Source organism: Zosterops lateralis, assembly GCF_965231275.1.
Source record: "Zosterops lateralis genome assembly, chromosome: 6".
NCBI lineage: Eukaryota > Metazoa > Chordata > Aves > Passeriformes > Zosteropidae > Zosterops > Zosterops lateralis.
Genome location: NC_139761.1, coordinates 34,785,846 through 34,800,283, shown reverse-complemented (window position 1 = coordinate 34,800,283; position 14,438 = coordinate 34,785,846). Strand labels below are relative to the sequence as shown.

The 14,438-nt window shown below is 43.5% G+C and overlaps 2 protein-coding genes across 2 annotated transcripts; both read left to right on the top strand.

The window, feature by feature from the left end:
- The first annotated feature begins 379 nt into the window (after positions 1-379).
- On the top strand, positions 380-10,227 carry MED6 (mediator complex subunit 6). Its single transcript, XM_083864197.1, has 8 exons — positions 380-455; positions 5,069-5,228; positions 6,240-6,331; positions 7,055-7,137; positions 7,831-7,939; positions 8,438-8,553; positions 9,285-9,312; positions 9,705-10,227. The coding sequence occupies exons 1-8, from the start codon at positions 425-427 to the stop codon at positions 9,830-9,832; spliced, it is 747 nt and encodes a 248-aa protein (XP_083720323.1). The 5' UTR covers positions 380-424; the 3' UTR covers positions 9,833-10,227.
- A 1,983-nt stretch (positions 10,228-12,210) lies between these two features.
- On the top strand, positions 12,211-14,438 carry LOC310910149 (disintegrin and metalloproteinase domain-containing protein 20-like; the record flags this gene model as incomplete). Its single annotated transcript, XM_083862606.1, has 1 exon — positions 12,211-14,438. Exon 1 carries the CDS (start codon positions 12,225-12,227, stop codon positions 14,436-14,438), a length of 2,214 nt encoding a protein of 737 aa, XP_083718732.1. The 5' UTR covers positions 12,211-12,224.

Here is a 14,438-nt window from a genome sequence, read left to right as displayed (position 1 = left end):
TGGATGTTACCCGAGGCCTGGCAGAGCCACCTGGCTTGGACAGCCACAGATAACATTCAATGGGTCCGCAATGGCCTAGGCCAAGCCATCAGAGACATACAATAGGGATGGCTCGCACCTATTATGTGACTTGATAACAGCCATTAAGGGAAACGGGATGGGGGCGGATGAACACTTACAGAAACCTAATACCAAAAAATTACAAACATTTTTGAAAACCCAAAATGCACACTGCAACAACGCGCCGCTCAGGTGACGCGCAGGCCGCTCTCTGACTTGCGGTAGGGACGCTGAAACAGCTCCACCCGCCCCTTCAGGAAGGCGTTTCCCTGGCCAGGGCCGAGGGGCGTTCTCCCGTCCCGTCCCGTCCCGCCCCGCCCGCTCCAGGCGCTTCCTGCCCGCCCCCGGACGTGCGCGGGAGGCCATGGCGGCCATGGCGGCTGTGGATATCCGAGGTAGGCCCGCGGCCGGGGCGGGATCGGGGCTCGGGGCTCGTCCCGCCGCTCCGGGGCCCTGCAGGGGCACAGCCTTCCGCCGGGCGGCCGCGGGAGGGGGTCGGTGTGGTGCTGTGGCGGTCCTTCGGCCGGGCTGGGCGGAAAAGCTGCCCAAAAAGCGGCTTGCTTTCTTCCCTGTGCTCAGGGCCGCCTGGGAAAAACAAGCTTCCTCCTGGTAGGCTCTGCCTGTTCAGGGGAGATAAGGAGGGCCTGCGGTGAGATGGCGGCGTGAGGGAACAGCTCCAAAAGCTCTGAAGTGTGGGGCAGAGTGGGAAACGCTGGTGTCTGTGGGACTGGCATGAGCAGAGCAGACAGTAGGGCCGGTAACCCCAAGAGCCCTTAGGGGGATGTGGTGGGGCAGGCCAGGGGTGAGGAAAGCCGGAAAGAAAGCTCAAGTGACAAAAACCAAGAAACGTTAGGGATATGAATAAAAAGAGATTATGTTTTGAAGAAGAAGCGGTATTTGAATGAAGCGTTGAAGAGTATTTATGTTGTAAACAAAGTAGGAGTTAAATTGTTGTGAAGAATTTGAGTGTTGAGAAAAGAAGTGGGGGTTCAGAGGCTACAGGAAAAGAAGAGTTTTTTCTTTCTAAGTGTGTTTGAATGGAAAAACATCAGAAGCCTGTGTGGTGGAGTCTCAGAGAATTAACAAGAGCAGGTATTTAGGGAAATCTCATGCAGGGTCAATTTTGATAATGTCACTGAGGTTTTCTCCGGTTTTGTCTTCAAATTCTTAATGATTATGTGTAGTCCTGTGTGTTTTTCTGACTGCTGTGTTTGAAATGACACAAAGAAACTATGTAGACGATTAATGGAGGAGTGTTGTATTAAGTTATGATGAGAACCTTCTGCCTTACTCCAAATCGTTTAAGCTCCTTCAAAGTCTTTTATTTAATATAGTTCCGTATATTAAGTAGATTTTGAGGCATACTTCTATTTTTAATCTATCTGCAGTGGATTAACCCTAGCTGGGTGCCAGGTACCCACTAAAGCCCCTCTATCACTGCCTTCCTTCACTGGACAGGGGGAGAGAATATAATGAAAGCCTTGTGGATCAAGATCAGGGCACAGAGACATCACTCATCAGTTACTGTCCTGGGCAAAATAGACTCGGTTTGGGGAAATTAATTTAATTTATTACCAATTAGATCAGAGGAAGATAATGATAAATAAAACCTCCATGAATTTCTCCAATGGCTTTTTCACCTGGTACAAAAAGCCCATCTACACAGCAGAGTTGAGGTATCTGATTTACTGCTCTTAAATCCTCTACCAGCCTATACCCCTGAGAACAAGGCTCTACAGGTATTAAATTCATATTGATACTCTAAGCACCAATCAGTACTGCATCCAGGATGTTATGTTCAGGTTCCTTTGAAATCTGATTCATTGATAAGCAGATTTGAGCTTTCCATGCCTTTTTCTGTGAGATGCATAGCTATACACAGTTCTTAAAAAAAGTTACTTGAGCATTTAGCTTGCATGGTAAGTTTTGTCGTAACAACAGAGGAATACACTCTGGATCTGATATACACCAGAATGATACACTCCAGTAAAACAGATTTAAGCCTAGCCACTTTGGTTAAGCATTTTAAAAATGAATGGGACTCAGATAAGGATGAAGCTGATAATAATATTCCCTGAATTTGGGGAACAGAAAGGTTAGAAATTAAGGTAGAATGCTGGATGATCAGTGGGTGTACCTATGAAAAACCATCCCAGATTTCTCTGTAACCAGTAGTGAAAAATCAAAAATTTTGCACCTCTGAAAAATGGGATTGTTGGTGTAATTTTACTCTGTATCCCTTTGAGTCTACCATCATGTGGGACTATCATTTAAATTCAAAATAGATATTACTGAAACTAAAGCAACTGCATTTTCACCAGTCCAAGAGTATTAGGATATTTTATCTCCACAAGCTTTTGACCTTGACCCATGTGTGGTCTAGTAATATACAGGTTGTCAAGAAATTTTTAACGCTTAATCCATCTTGGTCTCAGAAATTGGTGGAGTTAATACTGCAGATTAATATTTGGCATTTAGACCAACCTGCTCACAATTTTTAAGTACCTTCTGTGCAGGATGGTTCACTTCGTTACAGAGGCAATCCTTCACGTCTCCAAAATTACCGAGGTGTTTGCAGCTGGGTCAGGATGGGCAGGTTCCCGTTGTCACAGCAAGTGTGGCCTCTGACCTGCCCTACCCCTGGGACCAGCTTTGGGGCTGCTCTGCCCAGGTGAGCCTGGCCTGGCAGCTCGTGGGGCTGCTTGGCGTGGCTTGTATTGCACTTGGCATGGGGAGAAATGTGAACAAAGTGCTCCAGCTTGGGTCCCTGCAGTGTCACCAGTCCTGCCAGCAAACCTGCTCCAGCTTGGGCTCCTCTGTCCAAGGGAGCAGAGGTCCTGTCAGGAGCCTGCACCAGCGTGGCTTCCCATGGGGTCACAGCCTCCTTTGGGCATCCACCTGCTCCAGTGTGGGCTCCTCCAGGGGCTGCAGGGGGATCTCTGCTCCACTGTGGATCTCCGTGGGGAAGATGCAGGGGGACAGCCACCTTACCGTGGTCTGTGCTTGGCTCTGTAGGACATGGGGAAGCTTCCAGCAGCTTCTCACTGAAGCCACCCCTGAAACACCCCCTACCAAACCTGGTCAGGCAAACCCAATACCCTGTCAGGCCACTTTACTGTTCTTGCTTTGTCAAAGCCTAGTGCTGGGGTACCTGGCTGACAAGGCCAGGATCAGCACTTTGTGTGAATTGCTCCTTTTTTTTTTTTTTGGCCATGGATTTCTGGCATGTCTTCCAAACTGTCTTGAAAATTGTGACAGATTGGCAGTATTGTCACAAGCACTTTACTTTTGCATCTGTGATGCAAATTCTACAAGAAATGCTTTTCACAAGATGTCCTATTTTTGAAAGGAACAGGGAAGCAGGAACGCCATCCTTTCTTATACCCAAAATAAACAGTGCACCCTTCAGTATAACAGCCATGTCAGGCTCACGGTTTGTTTTTTTCTTCCTCTCCTTCTTTCCAAGAATAGTTAAGAGAACAATCTTGTTAGTTTTAAAGGCAATTATAAATACCGACACTTAACAGCTGTGGATAAGTGAGTCTTAGAGACCAGCTTTATATTCCATTTTACAATGCATTTATCAGTCAATATACAGCATGATAGCTATATATATATATATCTAAAGCTTGCTTGACATTCATCCGAGAAATGCAGATACTGTTAATCATACAAAGAACATTTGTATTTGAAGTATATTGTGAGAGTTGATTATGAGAATAATGCAAGTGCTTAAGATTTAAAGGTTTGTTTTGTTTTTTTTTTTTTTTGAAAGGAGAGCTCTTTTGGATTTGAATAGCATTTGGAATAAACAGTGCTACCACAACTTAGGTGCTTAATAATGGATCTTAGTGCTGTGTTTCTGAGATTTCCTTTTCTCTAGTGAGGAGAGAGAATAGCCTATGTGAAATAACATGAATGCTTCTGGACTTCTCCCTATCTTTCCCTGCCCTGCCTGAAACAGTTGGGCTGAAAATTCTGAGATTAGCAAGTAAAAATGGTTTACACGTAGCTATTTCTGTTACATTTTTCCTGGTTTGCTAAGCAGGTCGTGTTACTTTATTAACTCTTCCTCACAGAAGCCGCTAGTAGTGTATGAGCTGATATTTTTGAAACTGATCTGAGGATCCTTGAGCATGCTGAATTGTCACAGAAGTAAAATACTCTCAGTGGAATGATAAATGGGAGTTAGGGGTATGTATATAATGCATGAACTTTAGGGAGTGGTTCCCGTGAGGAGGGAATTTCAGATCTTCAGTCAGTCTTCCGTGACTTCTCATCACTTAGGGTTTTTTTAATCTAAACAATGCATATGTCTTCCTGCTTTCTTGTGTCTTGAAAATTCTGTTTGCTGCTCCTGTGATTTAAAATCAATGAATTTCAGGGTTTTTTTCCAAGATTCCTCCTGGATCTCCAATGTTAGCAAATTTGTTGCCTGTGGAAATGGTTGTTGACGCTGGTTTCTTTGATGTGCCTGAGGAACATTTTGCTGCAGCATGATAACAAAATGCAGGGGCTTCAATTCCTATTTCCCTAAATCTGTAAGAATCTACCTGATCTATTGTGATTTGTAGGTTATAAAGTGTGTTCATTTAAAAAGACTGCTTTTTTTATACAATTGTTCAGTAGTTATATACCTGTAATATCCACTGGGTTATGGAACAAGTAATTTGCTGCAGGCAATTTGGTGGATTAAGTTTATAGTCAAGAATAGAATCTCTTGTTCAAGATTACTGGGAAGCGTCTGCCCAAAGATCTTTGTGTTTACTGTTGTTTTTTGGGTTGTTTTTTTTTTTTTTTTTTTTGGTACACTGCTAAGAGTCCTGCAGAAGGCTAAAGGTTATCAATTATTATTTGAACTCTATGAATTAGTTCTTTAATTTTAACTGGTGTGTTTGTGTTCCATCTCCTTTCTCTGCTATAATTGTGAACTGATGGCAATTTACTCTTGGATGTATTTGTAGTGTTTTTGACTGCTTTGGTACTCAATGTGGATTTATTTTCCCAGATAATCTGTTGGGAATTTCCTGGGTTGACAGCTCCTGGATTCCAATATTAAACAATGGAAGTGTGTTGGATTATTTCTCAGAGCGAAGTAACCCTTTCTATGACCGAACATGTAACAATGAAGTTGTCAAAATGCAGCGGATGACCCTGGACCATTTGAAGTAAGTTGTAATTTGCAACTGGTTCCTGTGCAGTATCCCTTGTCTCTCCATTCAGAGGCTTTGGTGATTAGATGGAAGCATGCTGCAAAGCTTGTGCTTTTTAGTCTCACCACTTTCCAGGGAACCCAGCTTTTTCTGTATTTGGATGTTTTCTACTTCTTATGCCATCTCGAGGAGGTGTTAAGTATGAAGGTTTCTGTTTATCTTTTGAGATTCCAGTAAATCACCCTTTAGATATTTCTCTGAAATAGAAAAGCTGTCTTCTCTCACCCTCCCTCCTCAACAGGACCTGAATAATGTAATGTAGTTAAATGTTTTCTCTGCGGTGAATAGGGTTTATGTTAGGGGATACTTTGAGTTCACAAATAGTTTGTGTTTCCATATACTGCTGGCTGTGTGCCATAATTAGTGCATAATTCCTCCAAAGAGCTGGCTTTTTAGTATGGATAATAAGAGTAGTGAGTGTTGTAAATAGACTGATCACATATGGCTGTGTATTGAGACTGCATGTGCAAGTTAACTTTCCTTTCAGTTCCCCATCTGCTATGCTGAGCACAAGTGAGTTGTTTGAGAACTATTTAAAGACTCCACAATATGATAGGGAGTTTGCAAGCAGAGCTAGAAGTCCATTGGTGGAGTCACTTGTGCTCAGATGTGGTTGCAGAGAGGCTTTTACATCAGACACACAGATGGTCACATCATACACCAGTTCTTTGTTGTTGTATTTAAATGACATCTCCATGATGACAAATTTTTGTCTTACTTGCTATTTATCTGTTGCTAATGTGTTCTACTTGTGTTGTGTCAGGTTGTTATAACTCCTTTTGTCTGTGCACATAGGGTTTGACAGCTAGCTCAGGAAATCCTTTGCCTTTATTTACTGCATGTTAAAAAGAAGAGCTTTCAAAGCATCAGAACTTCACTATTTTATTGCTGGGCCCTTTGGTCACTCTTCACATCCTACAGATTTTACTTCGAGGAAGATACTTACTCTGGTTGCTTCTTTTTCAGCCAGATGGTTGGAGTGGAGTACATCCTCCTTCATGCTCAAGAGCCCATTCTCTTCATTATCCGAAAGCAGCAAAGGCAATCTCCTACACAAGGTACACTCGCTGACTTCTTGCCCCTGTTCAGAAGCCCAAGCAGTCAGTTGTTTTCCTCAGTTCCTAAATTGTGTCTAAGCACTTCTGCTTCCCCTTTTCTATCTTCATCTCCAGTGTAAGTGGGAGGGTATGAGGCCTTGTGGTGGGGAGATCCTTTCTCCAGCAGTTCCCTGCAGTGTGCCAGCAGCAGAGAGTGCCATCTTGTGGGGAAATGGGAACAGCCAACGAGAAAGTGCTGCCCTGTGCTACATTTTCCTACAGGAAATTGGGAAATCTAGCTGAGAGAGAGGACTGTAGAAATTAGAGAAAGCTGAGTCCAGAAGAATGAGATCTTACATTATTGTGGGTTTCTACTGGTAGCCAAGGCTAGTGGAATTACTTCCAGAGCAGTTCACTTGACTAGCTCTAGTAGTAGTAGCTTTAGTGTATTCTGAAAGGTCCCAGTTCTGTGAGGCAAATCATTTGCTTGCAGTAGGACAGGACTTTAAAGCTGATGCTTTTCTATCTGTAAAGCAGACATTTCTGTCTGGTTTTTCTCTCCTTATCAGTCTGTGCCTAAGGTGCAAATAAAACACCTTGAAGAAAAAGATTAGCAAGAGAAAATTTTGTGATGAGAGAAATATTGCAATTTCTGCTGCTACAACTGAAATGCAGCAACAAGTGCACAGTCTTCAGCCAGAGCTTTAAATTGATCCCCTGTTTTTCTCCTTTTCCTTCCCACAGTTATACCATTGGCTGACTACTATATTATTGCCGGAGTGATTTATCAAGCGCCTGACTTAGGGTCTGTCATTAACTCCAGAGTTGTAAGTGTTCTGTGCATTTGTTGGATACTGGTTTATATGTTTTTACTTTTGGTTGTCCTCCAGGCTGTTTAAATCTCTCCTTCACTATTTTGAGGAAAGATCTTGTGTTGTAATGGTGCAGTAACTTAAAACAAACCCCACTGGTTAATATTGTGTGCATCCCTTGTGAGAGTGCAGTATTTTCCCAAAATTAGGATGCATTGTTTGAGGATAAATGATCAGAATGACTGAAGCTACACAATTGGCAGAATAGCATGAAGTTTGAATAATCAAAATTTTAAAAATTATTTGACAGTACATATGAAATAGTAATTAAATAAATAATCAGTGAAGCTTGCTTTGGAGCATTAATGTTAAACTAATGTAATATTTATTTTTAAATTAGGCTTATGTTTTTAAGTTGATGTAGTATTTCTTCTTAAATTAGATGCTCAAGTTCGTTTTAATTGCTTCTGTTCTTGTAAACTATTGCTTTTGGAAGTTTTTCTCTGTCAGTTTAGAAAAGCACTTCAGAAGAGCCTTGTGAGAACTTGTTAAAGAAATTACATTCTCAGTCCAAAACTGGATGTTCCAAGTTCTCTTCCCAGAACAAAAATGAATATAGAATACCAATTTTAAAATACCTTCTTTCAAAATATATGCTGTGTTTTGTCCTTGAGTTCTGAACATTACCTTACATTCTTGTTCTGAAAGCTCACTGCAGTGCATGGAATTCAGTCCGCTTTTGAAGAAGCGATGTCCTACTGTCGCTATCACCCATCCAAGGGCTACTGGTGGCATTTCAAAGATCAAGAAGAACGAGGTATGATTGCTAGTTTCTCCTGCATACTTTGGGAGAGGAAGAGAATGTAGGGAAAAGCTTGAGGCAATGCACAGTGGTGGTGGAGAGGTGAAATGAAGTGTCCGAAGGGTAAGTTAAGGCTCTCTACCAGGTGAAAGGAATCTTGCCCTTCTGTGATGGTGGGAATGAGCATTGAGGCATGGGTGGGAGATGAAAATAATGAACTGTGTGTCAACAAAGTGGGCAGTTCTTAAACCCTTCTGGGACCAAAAGACATTTTCAGAAGCCAAACCAGTTTGTCAGAAGGTTAAAATCATCCTTAATTTGCCTTCCACAAAAAAAAAAAAAAAAAAAAAAAAAAAAAAAAAACACCACCAAAACAAAAAAACAACCTATGTCAGTAAGAAAACTTAGGGGAAGTTCAGAGGATAGACAAATACCAACTTGTCATACAACAAAGAGCTGCTAAGAGAAAATTAATTTTAATACATCTTTCTCTAATATTTCTGTGACTTGCAGAGAAAACTAAACCAAAAGCCAAGAAGAAAGAAGAACCCAGCTCCATTTTCCAAAGACAACGAGTAGATGCTTTGCTTTTAGACCTTAGACAAAAGTTTCCACCCAGATTTGTTCAGGTATGACACTCAAAAGCTGCAGTTTTACTGTAACTTAGAACTTAAAAGACAGTCTTAAGTATTTAAACAGCTGAAACTGAATGGGAATTTTGTGATTTCTGCAGCAGTAACATGGATTAGATAAACTTGACATGGAAGGCTCATATTAGAGTATGGAATCTCCCTTTATAATCACTGAAGTCATTAAGACCTTGACAAAACTATGAGAGTGAACTTGATTATACACTTTTCTTATCTGATCACAGAGGGTCTGTTCTCGGCTATCAGATGTTGCTGCTGCTTCCAGTTTCCTGCTTTGTGAACTCAATCAAGCCATCACAGTATTTTGTTTTAGTTACTCTGTTGTTCTGGAGACTCATTATTTAGCATGGAAATTCTTGGCATTTTGTGACGTTATTGTGGTTACCTCTGATTGTCTTTGGTAGCCATTTGTTCCACCAGGTCCTCTGCTTGGGAGCAAAGGAAATTACAGCATCTCACAAAAGTGCTCTTCAGCCAGTCCTGTGAAAGACTGGCTAACTGCATATTTTTGTCTTCAGTGTTTTTCAGTTGTCAGAGGAAAAACTGGATGCTATAAAATGTTAATTTAAAGTGTATTTAGTGGCCCATTCTACCCTCACGTCTTACAAGAGAGCATTCCTTGCTTTTTATTCCTAAATTAATAGCAGGAAGGGTTGAGAATTACCACTCTGGTTCCACTGATATGTTGCTTTTTTTTCTTCCCCCCACAGCAAAAGCCTGGAGAAAAGCCTGTCCCAGGTAAAACTGCAATATTCTCACAAGACTTAAAAACTAAACTCTGTATGCAGTATCATTCAGTTGCCATGTAACCTCTTGCTGATGCTACTGTGAGGTGGTTTGGAATTCTGGCATAATCTAATTGTGCAAAGTAATGGATGAGAGTGAAGAGTTTGAGTTGATTATGTAGCCTCCAAACAGGAAAGGCATGAACTGTATCACTTCAATCTCTTCCACCTTGATAATCTCTTCCTCCAATCGATATAAGTATGAATTTATTCTCTGCTTACTATTCTTACAGCCTTTAAATTGATGTTGCCCTTGTGACATTAACAATATTTTCTAAATACTCTTAAGAGTGCTTTAGGAATGAAAATCTGAGGTTTAACTTTCTTTTGCTGTTACATCTTTAGTGGATCAAATCAAGAAGGAACCAGAACCAGCCCCTGAAGCTGTCAAGCCAGAGGAAAAAGAGGCTGTGAAGAATGCTCAGAGTGCTGGTGCTAAAGGACCACCCGAGAAACGAATGAGACTCCAGTGAGGGGAGAAGCTATTACACATCTGGATTAGTCAGTATCTGGAAAACAGAAGATTCTTTCTCCCTTTTCTTTATATTTAAGCTCTTCCACTGAGACTGACAATTCAGGAACTGAGATCCCTGTCACAGCTTTTTCTGTAGAAACCTCTCATGCCAGTGTTAATGTCAGGATGTGAGCTGCCTCAAAGGAGGTGTTTTCAGTCTTCATCTTATCTTGAATGCTGGCTCCTGAGAATGGTTTTTACGTGGACATGTTCAGTAGACTCCTGAAATCTGTACAAACTTGCATCCTTTGTGTCTAGGTTTCCTATGTAAAAAGAAAAAGACTTTTATATATAGAAAGGAATTGGAATTCTTAGCAAATAAAACTCCTGGCTGCTGGAATGCCTTTCTTAAATGTATACTTTGTTAGTAGCAAATAAGTCATATGTTCTGACAGCATTTTTTTGGTTTTTTTTTGCTTGGACATTGGAATATATTGTGTTCTATTTTGAGGAGGAAAAGTTAGGTTACCTACTACAAATTGCTGTGCCTCTAGTGTGCTTGGGATAAAGATAAAAGGTTTGATAACTGGACCCTCAAATCCACATAGGTAGATGTTAGAATGGTCTCAGATTTTAGATATTATTGGACACTGGTTTTACTTAATGGTTAAGCTGATATTACTATTACAGAACTTATTGTTTTGGGAGAGAGATTCATGACATAAAACAGCCAAAATAGGGTTTTTATGTAATAGGATTTTTCCATTTCTGTGGTCTGGGTTATATTTATTTCAAGAGACATAATCTGATGTAATTCACAGTACTGACATGCAAAGCTGATAACTGAAAAGTAGTGGACAAGCATTCGACAACTAGCTGCACATAAAAGACTTCACAAGAAATAGTTTCTATAATTTTAAAACTAATAAGAAAATAAATCTAGGGCTAAAATAGATAGGTCATGAGTTTGGATAGTTATCTAGAAAGATCTTCCTAGATGGATCCCAATAGAAGCAGGCATCCTGCATTCATTCCTTTAATCTGAGGTAGTGTATTCCAGGGTGTATGCTACTAATGCTGGCCTGGCTTGCAAGGAATGAGCAGTGTACCAAACCACAGGATCTGAAGCACCTTTGGACAATAGTTGGTAACCTAAGGCTTTTAGGCTGCCATGTGCCCAGAGTAAGGTACCAGCCCACTCAGAACCCTGGGGTATGAGACAGCAGAAGGAGGCTCTGAGCATTCTGCCAGTTGCTTCTTTCTTACCCAGCCTCCTGAGGGGCAGGGCCTATCTCTCATAGTTTGAAATGTTAAGTGTTGCTGCCTGTGCTAGGGTGATGGTCAGTACACAGAAGTTCCTGACATCCCTATGGGATGGTGGAAGGGTGCACCTCCTGCAGCTGAGCAAGATAAGGGCCATAGCAGGTTGAACTTCATCCCAAATGTGCTTGTGGTAATAAAAAGAAAGTTGTGAAGAGTTCCCAGAAGGTAACAGCTGTGGCTATGTTGAATCCCAGCACCATGTGCCAAAAATCCAGTGTACATAGCTGTGTTGTGCAGGACATCCTGTCCTACCACAATCCAGATCACTGCCTTATGGTTATGTCTTGCTGGAGCTGTACCAAAACAGGGATGGTAGCCAAGGGATGGATGTACCTGTAAGTGTTCTCGTGCCAATGCTATGAAATCACAAGTCTTTAGAAAGGACATGATGTGGGAAAATGGCTGCTGTATAAGTGCTGTCTGTAATTAAGGTGCATTGTTGTAGGTGTGTAGCAGCTGTGGTGTAGATAGGCTTGAAGCTTTTATACTTGGTACTGTTAGTTTGCATCTATATTTTAGAAGGTAGTGGAAGTGAATTCCCCCATGGTTCTACCTTTTTTCTTGAGGGGGTTTATGCTGTAGTAGCTATAGTAAGGGACATGCTAAGGTCACCACAGGGAGTATTTCTGTACTTACTCATTTCAGACTCTAAGCTTTTCCAGATATTCTCAGGGGCTGAAATAGCCTGTTTCTGATGTCCACTCACAACTTGTCCTGTAATAAAAACAGCAAAAAAAAAAAACCTTTTGAGATTTAAAAACACATTTTCCCACTTGTGGTTGCTCAACGCAAACACCTGTGACAAGGATTGTGCAGCTGAACTGGTGGCTGTGCTCACTATGTCTGCTCAGAAGGAGAAGTACCCATTAATTTGAAACAAGACTATGAAAAGCTGGGAACGAGGCTGATGCACTCGTTCCTCCACGCGAGGCTGTGTCCCGGCTCAGAGAGCGGGGCGGGCTGTCCGGAGGCGATGGGCAGCGCTCGGTGCCGTTTCCCGGGGCGCGGGCGCCGTTGGAGCCTGGGGGCGGTTCGGCCCGGGCCGGGCCCTTGCAGGTTCCATCCCCGCTGGGGCCGGGGCGGCGGCGATGGGGGCGCTGCCGGGGCTCCTGCTGCTGCTGCTGCTGCTGCTGGCCGTGGCGGGGTCCCGGGGGGCCCGGCCCGCGGAGCCGCGCCTGGCCTGGGTGACGGTGCCGCGGCAGCTCAGCCCCCGCGCCGGCGAGGACGCCCCGGCCCTTTCCTACTGGCTCAACGTGGCGGGGCGGCCTCGGGTCCTGCGCCTGCAGCCCCGGAGGGGCCTGGTGTCCCGGCCCTTCACCCTGGTCACCTACGGGCGGGACGGGAGCCGCCGGGAGGAGCATCCCTTCGTGCGCGACAACTGCTTCTACCAGGGCCACGTGCTGGGCAGCCCCGGCTCCCTGGTGGCGCTGAGCACCTGCAGCAGGGGCCTGCAAGGCGTGCTCTGGGTGGAGGAGGACACCTACCAGATCGAGCCCGTCCCCAATGACCCGGCCTTTCGGCACCTTCTCTACCGCATGGAGGAGGCCAACAGCCCCGAGGGACCCAGCTGCGGGCTGACGCCGGAGGTGCTGCGGCAGCAGAAGGCTGTGCTGCCCTGGTTCAGGGCTGCCAAGGCAGGGGATGAGAACGAGGGGCTGAAGGACTGGTGGACGCACATCAGGTACGTGAAGATAGTCGTGGTCGTGGACCACGTACGGTTTGTAAAGTCAGGCAGGAGCAAATCCAAAGTCTTGAAGACCGTCATGGAAATCATCAATGTTGGGGACACTATGTACAAACAGCTTTCTGTCCAGCTGTTTCTTATAGGACTAGAGATCTGGACCGAAAATAACTTTATAAATATTACTCACTCTATTCCCAAAGTACTTAGTGACTTTAACGACTGGAGAAAGAAAAACCTGTACCCTCGTATGTACCACGATGTTGCTCACTTATTTGCATTTCAGAGGTTTGGAATCCACCTGGGACTGGCATTTTTAGGGACAGTGTGTGATAGCCACTGGTCATCGGCTGTTGTTTCCCTCACAGAGAGAAAGTTGTCTGGAGTTTTTGTCACATTTGCCCACGAGCTGGGCCATAATCTTGGGATGGAGCATGATAAACCAGAGTGTAAATGCAGACGCAAGACATGCATTATGTATGAAAGCAATTCCGAAACTGATGCGTTCAGTGAGTGCAGTTACAAGGAGTTCTTTGAGCTGCTTGTAAATGGCGGTCGGTGCCTTCGTCAACCACCAGCACCTGGCAGTTTCTACACGGACAAGAGTGAATACTGTGGGAATAAGATAGTAGAAAGCGGAGAGCAATGCGACTGTGGTTCAGCAGCAAGCTGCAGAAGAGATCCTTGTTGCCGTGCAAACTGTACATTTACTGCAGGTTCAGTCTGTGCGTCTGGAAAATGCTGCAGGAACTGTCAGGTCCTTCCAGCAGGAACAGTCTGCAGAGCAAGTACTGGCAGCTGTGACCTGCCAGAGTATTGTGATGGGATTTCCCCGCAGTGCCCACTGGATGTGTATGTACAAGATGGAGCCCCTTGTGAAGATGGGATCTATTGCTATCAAGGAAAATGCTCTTCCCACAGTAAACAGTGCCGGGATCTCTTTGGCAAATACGCCAAGGTTGCCCCTTTAGATTGCTTCAAAGCCGTGAATACTCAAGGTGACCGGTTTGGGAATTGTGGTATTCGTGACAATATCCAGTATACAAAATGCAGTACTGAGAATGTCTTATGTGGTAGGATTCAGTGTGAAGACATAGCCAAAATACCTTTCTTGCAGAACCATGTAACGCTAGTCCAAACTCCTGTTCGAGATAAAATTTGCTGGGGTCTCGACTATCACATAGGGATACAGAGAGCAGATGTGGGAGCTGTGGAAGATGGCACACCCTGTGGTAGTGATATGCTTTGTATCAACAGGACTTGTATGAGTGTATCAGTGCTGAACTACGACTGCAACATGACAAAGTGTCATGACAGAGGAGTGTGTAACAATCGTAAGAACTGTCACTGCGAATATGGCTGGGCTCCTCCATATTGTGAACTGAGAGGATTTGGAGGTAGCATTGACAGTGGACCCCCTCCACCCAGGAAGCTTTCTCAGAGAGCAATAGTAAGACTAGCACTATTTGCTTTTTTTACTGTGTGTATTGTTGGAGTAGTCCTTTCCATCCGTTATAGACGAGAAATAGCGGGACGGTTTGCGAAGATAAAGTTGTTTCAGAGACGGAAAAAACGAAGAGTTCCTAAAGAAAACCGTAGGTCAAAATTCACCAAAAAATAA

Excerpts from the sequence above, each read along its gene's own strand:
- MED6 (XM_083864197.1), top strand. The coding sequence starts at position 425 with ATGGCGGCCATGGCGGCTGTGGATATCCGAG. Across the intron at positions 6,332-7,054 it reads AAGGCAATCTCCTACACAAG|TTATACCATTGGCTGACTAC; the intron begins GTACACTCGCTG and ends TCCTTCCCACAG. Across the intron at positions 9,313-9,704 it reads TGGAGAAAAGCCTGTCCCAG|TGGATCAAATCAAGAAGGAA; the intron begins GTAAAACTGCAA and ends TTACATCTTTAG.